The sequence below is a fragment of the Indicator indicator genome, chromosome 1, assembly GCF_027791375.1.
Source record: "Indicator indicator isolate 239-I01 chromosome 1, UM_Iind_1.1, whole genome shotgun sequence".
Lineage (NCBI taxonomy): Eukaryota > Metazoa > Chordata > Aves > Piciformes > Indicatoridae > Indicator > Indicator indicator.
In genome coordinates, this window is record NC_072010.1 from 20,959,505 (window position 1) to 20,973,575 (window position 14,071).

Below are 14,071 nucleotides of genomic sequence, written 5' to 3' on the forward strand. Positions count from 1 at the left end.
CTGTAAGAAATAGTGACATAAAACTGAAATAAATTCATAGTTCTTGATAGCCATTTTGTAGAATTTAGTCCCTGAACTATTACATATTATTGACTGAAGTATTTCTCTTTGCAACCTGTCAGGTGTATTAGATGTCTTTTTGCAAATGAATGGAAATACTTTCTTCAAAGAGCTAAATTTGGGGTAAATAACCAATAATCATACTCCTTGTGTAGTAAAATACCATGATTCCCTGTGTTCTACAGAGCTATTAAACTTTTCCAGCACTTTTAGAACTGTTAGAAGTGGAGCAGATTGAGTTTCTGAAATTCTTAGTGGCTAAGCAATGTTTCATGCCTAGCTAATGGTCATTAACCAGCTCTGTTTTATTTGGTAACAGAAATTCTAAGCCTTTGAAGATCGGTTCACTCTCTTTGGCAATTAACTTTGTTCACTTTAGCTATGAACCTTAATATCAAAGTGCTGCTTTGCTGTTTTTGTAACTGAGTAAGTGCCTTTATACTTCACTTGTCCCAGTTTCTGCACTTTCACATGACTGACCTAATTTAAAAACAGACAGCTCAATAATTCTGCCATAAGCTAGCAATAATGAAACTGTGGGAGTCCTTGAAGCCCTTTATCATTCAAATGCACAGTGGTTTCATGAATAAAGTGGATGACTAAGTATTAGTTATACAAGTAAGGGAGATTATTAGCAGTGGAAGACACATTTGAACTTGCTGAAAGGATGGCTTTTGTCTCTAGAAAGATCTACTCTCGGTAATAATTACACTAGGTCTTCATTTTATCCCAACATTCTCTTCTTGTTCACGCTTTCAGTGGCTGAATAGCTTGCTACTGCTTGTTAATCCCTACAGGAATGCGGCTTTGGATATGGGGAGGATGCACAGTGCATGACATGCAGGCCAAACAGATTCAAGGAAGATTGGGGCTTTCAGAAGTGCAAGCCTTGTCTGGATTGTGCATTAGTTAACCGGTTTCAGAAGGCCAACTGTTCTGCCACCAGCAATGCACTATGTGGAGACTGTTTACCAGGGTAAGTCCTTTTCTGAAGATGACAGCTTGAACAAATTAAAAACTAATTTGCATTGCTGTTTGCTTGTTCATGTTTTCCAGATAAATGTTTGTATCCTTTATGTATATATGAAGGTTTTACATTCTAATCTTGGCCTTGCCAACAATTTAGTGTATGATCTGAGCATGTAATTTTTAAAATTGCAGTCTTAATTATTTCATCTATAAAAATGGTTTGATAATTACCTGCCTGATTTAGGAGAGTATTTTCAATGCAGTGTCTGAGCAAAACACTTCAAAAATATTGAGTGTTACTGCTGACTTATTTCATTGTTATAAAGTATTAAACATTTGAAAACAGTTATCTTCTTGAAGACTGATCACATTATTTCCTTGTTTTGTTTTTTACAATATGATGAAGAAAATTCAAGAGTTTAATTGACCACCGCTACTTTTGGTCTAAAAACTAGTGATAGTCAATTATGATGTTGAATTTTCTTCATCGTATTGGTAGAATTGTAGAGCATGATCCTGGCTGAGAATCATACATAATTATTTTGGAATAAATTATAATGGTGGGGAGACTCACTGAAACTGCTGTTAGAAATCAAGACCTTAGTTTGTTGTCCAGTCTTCCCAGTTCTCTGTTGCTAATATTCTCTGTAGTATGAAGTGTTAAGATCTCCAAAAGGCATTCTTTACATTGTAGCCAGGTTCTACTATTCTATATACCTGCTGTGGATTTATTAAAAGGCATTTCTGATGCTATTTTGAATTACAGAGTGGTAGTTTTAATTGGTAGAGCTGGTTATGAGAACTGATTTGCAGGTGTTACAGCCTTAGTATTTTCAGAGTATGTATTTCAGAGATGTTTAAAAGTTCATACATTTGTTTCCTGTATATTTCTCAGTCATGTTACTGTATTTTTTTATATTTTTGTTAATACCAGCTATCAAATACATGAAGGCTGTTGAAGCTCCTACAGTTATTTTAACTCAGAATTTAAAAGAACTTAGTAAAGCTTTAGTAACTAATGTTAGTGGAAGTTATACAGGTGCAGCCCCAGGCATTAGGTTTTACAGCCACTTTTGATACTACATGCAGCCACATGGTGGATTGATTCATGCTCTTACTGCATAGTGATATATATGTATTGTAGAGCTTATTTGGCTGTCAGTAGTAAGAAAATTTTCTTCTTGTGATATTAAATAATACAAGCTAAACTTAGAAAAAACTAACAAAAACCAAGCCAGAATAAAACATGAATTAAGAGTAAATCTAAACTGAAGGACCTGGGAATTCTTAGAAGGTACTCTAGATACATTTGTTGAATATGTGTTAAAATGAGAACTATTACCACGACCTGCATTTCGTGTCAGGAAAGTTGGAAACATGAGAACAGGAAGTCATGGGTAGGGGAGTCACAGATCATTGGATCTGGATGTTTTGAGAAATAGAACTGTAGAACACACCACCACTTGTACCTGTCCATCAGTTTAGATGCTGCCTAAGCAAGTGGAGGATATTAGCTAGACAAACCAAATGGTTTAGCTGATGTTTTGCCTCTCCACAATCACGTTTGTTTTGCGTGGGTTTCCAACATTCCGTTCCCTATTGTTCAGCTTCAAAACACTACAGTGAGCATGTCAACTAAAACCAAATCATAACACATTTAATGCAGTAAGTCTTCAGTCTATGAATCTTTCTGTTCACATTGTTAAAGAGTGGGTTTCTTGAGCAGGTGGAAAGCTGATAGTCTTCATTGTGTAATGGCATTTCAGTATTCATAACTGAACATCAGTAAAATTGAACTACAGAAGACAATTCACACACTCATCTTGAGCAAACCACAGCTATTGATTCTGGCTTAGTACTGGTGGCTGAATGACAGACGAGATCTCTTGATTAGCGAGCTGTTGTAGAGAAGTTCTGTAGAGGATGTCATACTTGCACAAATTTGAATTGTAACACTTTAAAGTTCCACTTTTTCATTTGGTATGGCTCTTGTTCCTTGGTTTAGGAGTGTAGGCTTCTCTCTGTGGCTGTAGGCAGTAAGCTCTTCAATAGTAAATAGTATTGTAAAGTAAATAGTACTTAATAGTAAATTTCTTGAACAATCTTGAGAATAGAAAGTTTCTTTGGATAAGATTGCTTTTTTTTTTTTTTTAATGGTTTTGCATTATTTTATTTAAGAATGAGTAGCTGACTGGTTAGCTTTTGTTTTCTTTTATTGTTCACCAATATTGCTTATGTCCTCCCATTGCTATTACTTATCTAGACCATCTAACTGATACTTTTGTTTGCAATATCCATTTTTTCATGCTTTGAAATTCTCACTATGTGGAATTTTTAAAGCAGACACATCTAAGTGAGAATATGAAAATAAAGTGGAGAATTGGGTAATGTGGATTGGGTTTTATGTGGTCACTTTTTTAATTTGCATTCGCAGTCTATAGACCTTGTAATTTTGGTTGGTAGTGAAGGTCTTCCTGGAGAAGGAAAAGTCAAAGTTGGTTTGTTAAAACAGTTCTGAAACACCACTTTTATGGTTTTGGTGTTCTACAAAAATACCAAAATAATTGTATTTTCCAAAGATTTTGCCACACAGCATCTGACAACTTTGGTTTGGTTTGTTTTCTCCCCCTCTTTTTTTTTTTCCTCTGAGCTAGAGGGTATCTTAGGGATTTTAACTAGAAATGGATCTGACCCATTATATATATTTAGTGGTGATAATTGCCTTGTAATATCTTGTTTCTTTCAGGAGGGTTGTGTCGATTTATCAGTTTGCTTTTGAATTTTTTAAACATTTAAGCTTGCATAATGTAAATGAAAAACAGGATATTGATTTCTGCCAGAAATCTCCAGAAGTATGTATTTCTTATGTGAATATAAGGTTATACTGACTGCATTTGGACTAACAGATTTAGAACTTTTCTTTAATTTACTTTAGATCTAGAGTTCTATTAATATCTAATGTACTTTTGTTTACTTTTATTTTCTTCTACTACCTGATGGTTTGCATTGGGGCACAGAATGACAAAAAAAAAGTTTGCAGTACAGAGGATTTTGTTAAAACACCTAATTAAGGTTGTGAGGAAAAATAATTGGGTTTGATTAACTGTGTTTGCATTCATTTATGTTCTAGGTTTTATAGGAAGACCAAGCTTGGAGGCTTTCAAGACATGGAGTGTGTTCCTTGTGGTGATCCTCCTCCTCCCTATGAACCTCACTGTAAGTGCTCTTTTCTTTCTGTTGAAGAGGGATTCACTTCTTCTCTCTTTTTTTTTTTTAATTTTTTTTTAAATTATAGAATGTCTTCTGTTTTAACTTGAAAGCTTGGCAAAAAAATTACAGTTATGAAGGATTCTTTTAAAGGCTTATTTTCTTATTAGTAAATGGTTTTGTTAATACAGTTCAGCAGGTCCCACTGCAAAGTTTTCTCATATGACCAGTCACTTGAGGGTAAACATTCCTGTCATAACATATGATAAGGGAGCCTCAAGTCCACTTCCAATGTTGTCATATTAATTTTAATTTCTGTTTTGTGTTAATGCCAGAAGAGAGGTAGCCTTCCTAGACCCTCTAACTACTATCAAGTAGGTCTCATTGAGTATGAATTCTTTCCTGACACCCAAGAGAAGAAATTTGTTGATACATTTAAAAATAACTTTTTAACTAAGGTTACAGTGAGAGAGAACAGTATAGATAAATATCTTTATAGAACTATATACAATAAGAAGGAAATGAATAATCACTTTCTCTGTTTTTGGCCAATGAGAGGACAAGAATCTCTGTAAAAGGAGAGAATCTCTTCATTTCACTACTACAGAAGCCTTTTTACTACTTCCAAGACTGCTGATGGTCTACACCCTATCAAAATTTTAACTCAATAAGGGAGCAAATTATTCTTGCATTTATTTCTGTCTACTTTTATAATATGAAAAACAGAAGGGATCCAACATGATCTGGAGAAAAAACCTTGTGTTTACTTGTTTGTTTCTGCAACTGTGAAGTTATGTTTTGGGAGGGCTGCTTTTCCCTTATTCCAAACACAAACACATGTTCATAGAAAGAAGGAATCGTCAAGTTTCTGAAATGCGTCATGCTACTTTAATAAGGACATGCTGTCTCTTAGCATGATTTTAAAAAGGAAGACTAAATAAATACAGCAAATATGCTATTGGGTATGAAAATCAAACTTCTAGAAAGTTTTATATTTTAGTAATTTTAATGAAATAAGGTTTTTCAGCATGTCAGGAATTGCTTAGATAGTCATTTTTCAAATGAGCCAAACTTCTCTGGTTGAATTCTATCCTAGTTTTAATGTCCTCTGGAACATAAGTTTACAAATCCAGATTTGTCACACAATATTGTTAATAGCGAAACCTTTTATAAATTTGGGTTTCTCTGCATTTGTTTTACAGTTTGAGAGAGCTCCATTATGTACCTCTGAGCTGCAGAAGGTATTTCTAGACAGAGTTTGAAGCCAGGCAACTTCATATATACACTTTTTAATAGAGTTATCAATTTAAGTATTATGTTCTTCAAAAAAAGTCAGTGAAATCCAAAGTGCAACAGTATTATTCTGTGATTTGCTTCTTAATTTTATGCATTTTCCCATCTTTCTTGTTTGTTCCCGTCTAAGAAAGCCTGCTGTTCCAGCATGATTTCTGCTCTCTTGCACAATCAAAGACAGGGAAGAAAAAATTGCCTCCTTTATCTTTCCACTTTGACTGTAGTTAGTGATTCATGTATTTCCATCTTTTCTGAAATCACAGATGTTGGTCTTTGAAAGATGGTGAAAGAATGGTTACTAAGTCTTCTGAAATAACTTGGAATTGTTTGGTTTACAGTGATTTGGCTTTTGTAAGTGAGGCTAAGTTTAGATACTAAATTGAGCTGTTAGGAAGCTGCTACTAATTTTAAGTGGGCAGTAGTGCCTCATGGAAAAGAGCATTTTCTCTGGCACAATGGTAAATCCAGATTAGAGAATTTTTTTGTTCCCTAATCTCATGACTGTGACAAAGCCTTTGTCTAAAAAACAGAAGTGTTAACAATTGCTTGTTTTCGAATTTCTGTTGTCAGGTTCTGAGAACTGGCAAGTATTTACACCTTTTACAGAAGCAATGCTAAAATGTTTGAAATCATTAAAATGTTCTTTATTTACATACTAATTAAATAACAAAATCCTACTGTGAAGTAGGATTGCCTTATGTCAATGTGGTTTTCAGAAGGCTTTTGTTCAAATCCATATATTTGATTCTTCAGGTCTGTAGCATAAGATGTGTCAGTTTAGAAGGGTGTACATGCCTGCTTCAAGGCAGCCTAGGAAGTTATTCCTACAACAGTAGGTAAATGGACTGAAATCTGTTTGAGTTTTACTTAACATCATTAGGTGAGATCATAGTTTTAAGGCTTCAGTCAAAACCATGATGTTAGAAGGTAATATAAATAATGGTGAAAGCAACCTTTTTTATCTAATGCTGAAAATGTTTGCTACTTATTTCAAGAATGAATATATTTTTATAGTTAAGAAGTTTAAGACTGCGTTACTTGAAGTTAAATGCAGACAAACCATTAGGTGTATGGGGCAAGTTCTCGGTGAACAGAGGACTAAGTTTTAATTCTCTGCCTTTCTTATCCTTTTTTTCTTTCCACTGTGAAGCAGAAAGTCAAATATTAGCGCAGCTAACATATTACAGATGAAAAGGAAAAAATTAAATGTCCTGTTTCAATGAATTAATTGTCCTGCGAGGTGTGTGGCAATCTTTTGTTTGCTTAAGAATACTACCAAAAGGGCACAGAGGCACACAACCCCCCTACCTGGACTGAGGGTTCATGTTAAAGCTGAGACATAGATGAAGTTCTTTCAGCACTAGTAGCAGTTGATTATTACCTGGTTAGCTATAAATCTAAATACTTGCTTTTATCTTCTTTCTTTCTGTAGACGTTTTAAAACAGATCTGGTTTAAATATTTACTCATGAAAAAGTGAGTTTGTGAAGTGCTAGAGGCAAAGTTAAAAGGATTCTATAATGAACAAGTAAAGAGAGTATTGGAGGTCAGGAGAATTACTATCACCTTTGTGTAAACTTTAAAAGGGACACAATAACTTCTGTGTGTTTTTAGGATGTCAGAAAATTAAATATACAATGATATAGTTAAATTTTAATTTTCTTAGTTCAAATAAGCTGCAAATATCAATCCTGTATATAGGGTCAGCATCTAGACATTACATTAGAAATTAAAGCATGTTTCTTAAATGTTCACTTTTCTCACCTGAAGGCTTTTGTTTCTCAGCTGAATGACAGAAAACGAGTCCTTTGAATTGGGAAATCCAACCAATGAAAAATGTAATTTCGGTAGTGTCCCACACTGGCATCTGTTCAACAGAGAAAGAGTCGTGTAGATATGGTGCAGTTTTTCTCAGCATCAATTTATACTTGCAGAGTTCACTCTCCTGCCTGCTCAGGCCACTGTTGTGCTGCCCCAGTGGTTATGCTTAAACTATTAATGAAACTCTGCAGTGAGGCAGACTGCGAATCTATCTATGATATTTATTTATTTATCTTAAAAAAAAAAACAAACCAAAAAAACCTTTCTTCTTTAGGTTATTTTCCAATCTGATGAGTTCATTAATCCCCAAAACACTTGTGGTAACGACACACGTGAAAGAGAGAGGTGGGAAAGGCTGGGGGTAAAGATTAGATTTTTCCAAAATACTAAAGCTTTATTTGAGCAAGCATTGTGTTTTCAGTTAGGCTAACTTGGCAAATAGAAAAAAAACAACTAACAAAAACCAAAAATCCCCCAAACAAACAAAAAATCCCAAATCAACAACAAAAACCATTAAGAACCATTCTTCTTTTTTTTTTTTTTGTCATAAGATGGCATATTAAAATCAATGTTGTAGATTTGTTATATCAGTTTGTCTATGTCAGCTGTTCCTACAAGTGGTGGTGTATTGTTCAATTCAAAATACAGAACAGCATCAGAGTCACCAGAATCCGTTAGCCTCTGGACAGTCTTTCTACTAAGCAGAAGAACCTGTGACACTGAACTTTTTTGAGCTGTATTAGAGAGTAGTTCCTAGCACCTCCACATTACTATTCTTTCTAAACCCATCTACAGTCAGTGACATTCCTCTGATATGCACAAATTCAGTCTACAGTTTGGCTGTACAAACAGCTAAATTGGAATAAATTGTGAGAGTCAAGGAAGAGAGGAAACGAACACCTAGCTGCCAAGAGTATTTTACAGCCAAGTTGCCACCAAAGGAACAGCCTTGTCTTCATTTTTTTTTAATCTTTTTTTGTTTGATATTTTTTTTCCTGCACTGATATTTCTGGGGTTTGGGGGTGATTTTTATGATAATAATAGCACAGTATGCCCAGCCAAACTCATTCTGTTTGTTCATGACATAAAGCAAGGATCATGGGAAGCTGTGGGGGGAGGTGGAGGGAACGGGAGGACTGTACGGGGCCAGGATACAATCCCATATCGAGCTTGGGAAACTAGCCTCTACATGTTCCAGGAAATAAATGCATTCTTTGCTTCAATGAAGCAGAAATGTTTTGTTGAATAAGTCACAGCAGTGGAAATATCTACAGTTTGATTATAATGTGCATTTGAAATAAACCCGTACTCAGGTGTAAAATTGCTACGTTTTTTTTTTCCATGTTTTGAGATGCTGATTTCAGTGAGAGTGGTTTCAAATATAAAGAATGTCTTGAACTAGAAAAGAAACAGTTTTTACTGAGATAAAGGATAAAAGTAAAGACTGCAGCTTGTTGAGACAAAATACATATAGTAGATCATGGTGAAAACGTTGCATTTTCTTGAGAGGCATCCGCATCTTCTCTGGTTTAAATTCTGTGTCTTTCAGGAATTTCTACAACACTTTGACTACCTTCACTAGGACTGATCACAAAGCTGTATTTACAGTTTTCTTCTGTAGATTTATTAGTTTGCTTCCATATATTGACAGAATTGTTTTTATGAGAATTAAATGTGTTCTAAACTGCAACTGAGTCTCAGTCTTTAAATCTACAAGGTGTGTAGTTTCACTAATGAAAGGTGCTATTTAAAGAATAAAATTTGATGGTATTTCCTTCTTCCTGGTGTTTAAAGTAGCTAGTACGGATTTATACCGAATTTTACTTCTACTTATTTACATTTGCAAGATTAGGATCTGTAATTTTGTAAACTTTCATGTGAGTGTAATAGGTGTTTGGTGTATGCAAGGACTGTACTTCAGAAGAAAGATTAAAAAAAAGTAGAAATTACAGTCTGCAGTGGAATATTGTAGGGTGACAAAATACATGATTAAAAGTAAGAAGGTGGCTGGAGGCTTTCTAGCTGCATAGGCATTCTGTAAAATACTCTTGCCTAGTGTTAAAAAGAGAAAAATTCTCACTGCTTTAGCTTTGCTAGATTTTTTTTTTTTACATTCTTTCATTAAACGTAGCAGTTTAATTTGAGAGTAATTTTTAGCAGATATTCCACTCCATGTTAGTTCTTCTGTTTACATAGTGAAATTTTAATTTACTCATATTGCTTTCTTCTTTTTGTTTACAGAATTTTGTGATTTAAAAAGCTCTCAGACTCCACAATGTTCTTCCAGCCATTAAGATTTTCTGTAATTTGTGTTTAATTGCTTTATACAGAATACTACTAATGCAAAGCAGCCTTTGAAGGTAGGCTCCTTAAGTGCATATGAGGCAACTGGCAGCTGAAAGTATGTAACCAGTGAAACCAATCTGAATTACTTGGTTCTATTCAATGTATATGTCCATCTTAAGGCAGGTGGTTTTTTTTTTTTTTTTTTTGTGTTTTTTTTTTTTTTTTTCTGATTTGGAGTTATCTTACAGCATCTCTCATAATCCTTTTTGCTGTGTGGGACACTGTAACCAAAAACAGCTGGAGTATTGTATAAGCTTTTCTCAAAAGTCCTGAGGAGTGATAGCTAATTAGGTACAGCTAATAGCATCACTGAGTTACAAGTATCAGCACTGTTTCATTGCAGGGACATCAGCATTCCGTTTTCTCATAACTAAAATGTTCCCTTTTGTGAAAATCTAGAAAGTCAGTCTGGTGTTTTTCCTATGTGACTTGATGATAGAGTAACTTACCTTCAGGAAGGCTGAAACAGACTAGGTTTTTCAGAGAGATGAGAATTGCTATTCATGTCTTATAAAATTAAATTTTGCATTTTATTTATTTTATTCCTCATAGATCAGAGAGCCTTAACTTAGAAAAACCTAAGTGTTTTCAAGTCTGTGTCCTTGATAATTGTGATGCTTCTGACCCAGAAGCATCTTTGAGAAAAGAGTCATGTATGATCTAAACAGCTCCTTTTCTTCCTGTTCTGAATTTGCTTTACATGTTGGGCTCCCCTCTTAAAACAAAAGATTGCAAGCAAAGAGGGCGGCAGATTTTTCCTTCTTTTAATAACAGAGATGTTACCACTACAATTAGCTGTAGTGTTTGAGAGTTATTATTCATATTCATTGCATTGTTTAATCACATACCAAAACTTTCAACTTGCCTAGCTCAGGGTAGAGTCTTCTTTAACATACACATCCCCAACTTATTTTCACTAACTCATGTTGTCTGTACCTCTCATTTCTGTGCCTGTGTCTGTAGAAAGACTTCATTATGTAGGTTGTTATCACTAATTGTTTTATATTTACTAGACAGAACTGGTCAAAAGTGTTTTTTTCATTTCTATCACCACTGTTCCCTCTGCTCTGGAAAAAAAAAATGTGCACCAAAACACAATGCAAGGGGAAGGGAACAAATTAATTTTCCATAGAAGAAAATTTAACATGCTGAAATGACATTGCAAGGAGATGCTACTTCTAAACCCAACAGAATTTCTGTGTAGCCAGACACTATTCCAAGGAAACAAAATTTTGGGAGCAAAAGGTCTCAGGGCTTGCAGTCAGTCTATACTGTTAGACTTTTGTCTGCTTCCTTGCAGTATACTTAAATGCAGTTTACTTCTTAAGAGGAAAATTTGTTTTTTCACAAAGATTTTCTATCATAATACAGCTTAGTACTGTAAACTGTAGGTGTGAGAGCTGTTCTGATAAATTGATTCAGTGCTCAGTGTAGCATGTCCTCTGTTATGAAAGATTTATCTTTTGAGTCTTTAGAAGAATAGTAATCTGAACTACTTTAGCAGTTGAGTTCTTGAAATTTCCTGATCTTCATTGAAGTTCTTGTAATAACAGTAAGCAGAGTAATTATGTTGTGCTACCTCAAATCTAACTTAAACATCTTTGCACAGTGAAATTTTGTTTCACTAAGTAAATTTCAAGTCACCTAGTTGAAGCTACAAAGTAAAGGAACTAGGATAATAGTGAATGCTTTAGAAATATGCTTAGCATAAGCAACATTAGCCTTTGAATTATTTAGAAGTCTTGTATATCCAAATGGGCTCAGGATCCTGATTGCAAAATTGCATCACCAACTGTCCTCCTTGACAGCTACCTGTGGAAATGCTTAAAAGCCCAAGGGACCTACATCCATATATTGACTATATTCTTCAGGAGTGTTCCACTGATTATGGGTCCAGGTGGCTGGTTCACCTGCTTTCCCCTGACTGCCATGGAAGGAAATACATATGCATGGACTAGGCAGGATGCTCGCAAGAGGTACCTAATTGGAGAATACAATCCCCATTCTCTATCACATCTAAGACACCTAAAAAGCTCTCTGTACTCTTCAGTGGTCATCCCAAAACATTTGCACCATTGCAGGATTGCAAGGAGGTGCCCACCTGGCACTGAAACCATCAGCATCTACAAGCTAATCATTTCTGGACAATCTGTTCTATAGTGCCTTCTAATGCAAAATTCAACAGAGCAGGCTGGGATATTGACTGGGAGTCTTTTTCTTCATAACTTCAAGTCCAGAATTCCCTTATGCTACCTGTATGTTTGGCTTCTTGTCCTTACTTTTTGATTCTTCCATTGCAAGTAGGCTTTCCAGCACAATGTATGCAACCTAGATGGCACAGTGCCTAGCACTGCAGAGCCTGTGCCTTTTGTGATCCTCAATTTATGCCTTATCAAATTAATAAGTTTGCATACAGCTCGATTGTTCTTAAGATAAAGACATCATTCATAAATGTTCATTATTCTTCCATTCTGACTGCAACTACAAGTGATAGTTAAATTCCAATTTAATGCTCGTAACTTTTCAAAAAGAGGGGAACAGCATGTTTGCTGTCTTTGTTGTTTGGATATGCTAATGAAAGTATGCTAATAATGCTTTTGTTCTTGCATAAAAATTCGTTCAATTAGTTGATTATTTGAGTTGTATTTTGAAGTAAAACTTAAGCAGTAAATTAGTGAATTTCCATTGAAGTGACTAATTAATCAACCAAATTTTGCTACCTACTTCCTGCTTTATGTGTTTATGTGAAGTACAGGTGACTAGGTCAGACTTCCTGTTTCAGTTATTCTGCTATTTAGTCTCTAATAATGGGCCATCCTCTGTTTTGCTTCTTGCTACCCATGCATTGCTAGATGTGTTAAGACTCACCATCCTAGAGGAGGTCTGTTCATCCAATGAAAACTTAAAGTTGAATACAGCTCTATATAGTCTCTGCAAAGCTTAGGAAAAATCAATGCATATCCAAAAAAAGAAGAAAAACTTAAGCAGAAAGCTTACCTCTGATCAGCTGCCTCCTCCAAAAGAAAAATATGATTGGCAGGAAACAAAGTTGCCATAGTTTTCCAGAAACTGATTGATGAATAATGGGATAACACTTGATAAATTCAAGTGGAGAATCAGGAATACATTCTAAAATATGGCTTATAATTTTAATACACTGCTTTCTGCACTGTAGTGAGTAACCCTGTACATCAGGAAATGAATCTGCAGAAAAGAATCATTAGAAGATCTTTCTGCTATATTAACTTGTGTGTGCTTCATACCTTTTCATTGAGAAAATGACTGTCTTTTTTTTCCCATTCTTTGATTATGATTGTGTTTCTCCTTCTGTAATGAAAAACGTGAATATACTTTAAAAATACAAAATGCCCTTGAGATACAAATAAGTATTTATGTGGCACATGTAAGTTCAAGGTATGGTTCCCTAACATAGACTTTGCAGTAGCCATGCAAAGCCAAACAAAATTTGGATTTTTGCATATTTTTTGATAGCATTTCTTTCTGGAGACTCTACAGAGGATGTGTTTTTACTACCTCTTTGTGTCATTTTCCATGGAAATTATTAAAGTTTTCCTTTTATTACATATGATTATTATAGTATGAGGTTTTTCCTTGGCAAAACAGGGTTTGTTAGATTGAGTTCACTTGTGTTGTCATAATTAAGGCTGTGTAAGATGGATTGTGAAACTGTCTTCTGGATCAAAACATAGATAGAAAGTTCCACAGTGAAGAGTGTGAAATCTGCCTGAGGTAGGACTTAGTGGAAGAAGGGTGCCCAAACTGATACACCAACAGTGAAAAAACATCCATCTTTCAGTAAATGAACAGTATTGTAACTTCTCTTTGTCCTGGTAGAAGTAAAGCTTAGGGATTTTATGTGAATCTGTAAATAATACCATTTCCTTTTGATTTAAGGGCAGTCATATATATAGATTTTGTGCAAAAAAGATGTTGATGCTAGTAAGTGACAAATAGGGAGGTAGAATATTCATTTCATCTCAACATGCCAATCAAGACATTTGTACTTTTTAATGAGTTGGTTTACTGTCTCTACTGTCAGAGAATATCACTGCTTCTTTTGGTGGCTGATGACTTAAGGTATGCTGTAGCTCTTCCAACAGAGCGAAAACACCAACCCAAAGCAACCCCTTCTGGCTCTTTCTTGCTGTTACTTCGTGCAAGCAAAGGTGGGATGCTGCCATAGGATTTCTTCTTCCAGAACTGGAGGGCTCATGTCCCTCCCTTGTGCCAGTTGACCCCATAGCCATGCCTGAGGCTATTGATGAGAAGCATGTTCTTGCTCACGGTCACACGTACCCTGTCATTTAAGTTCTAGATTTACCTCTATTGAACTGAACTGAGTTTGTTGACTGCAC

General features: G+C 35.1%; 1 protein-coding gene across 1 annotated transcript in view; it reads left to right on the top strand.

The window, feature by feature from the left end:
- TNFRSF19 (TNF receptor superfamily member 19) overlaps positions 1-14,071 on the top strand; it is a 44,038-nt gene that overhangs the window by 11,439 nt on the left and 18,528 nt on the right. The window contains exons 3-4 of the mRNA XM_054388797.1: positions 858-1,036; positions 4,160-4,245. Of these exons, the coding sequence (XP_054244772.1) occupies positions 858-1,036; positions 4,160-4,245 (265 nt within the window). The remainder of the gene's footprint in view (positions 1-857; positions 1,037-4,159; positions 4,246-14,071) is intronic.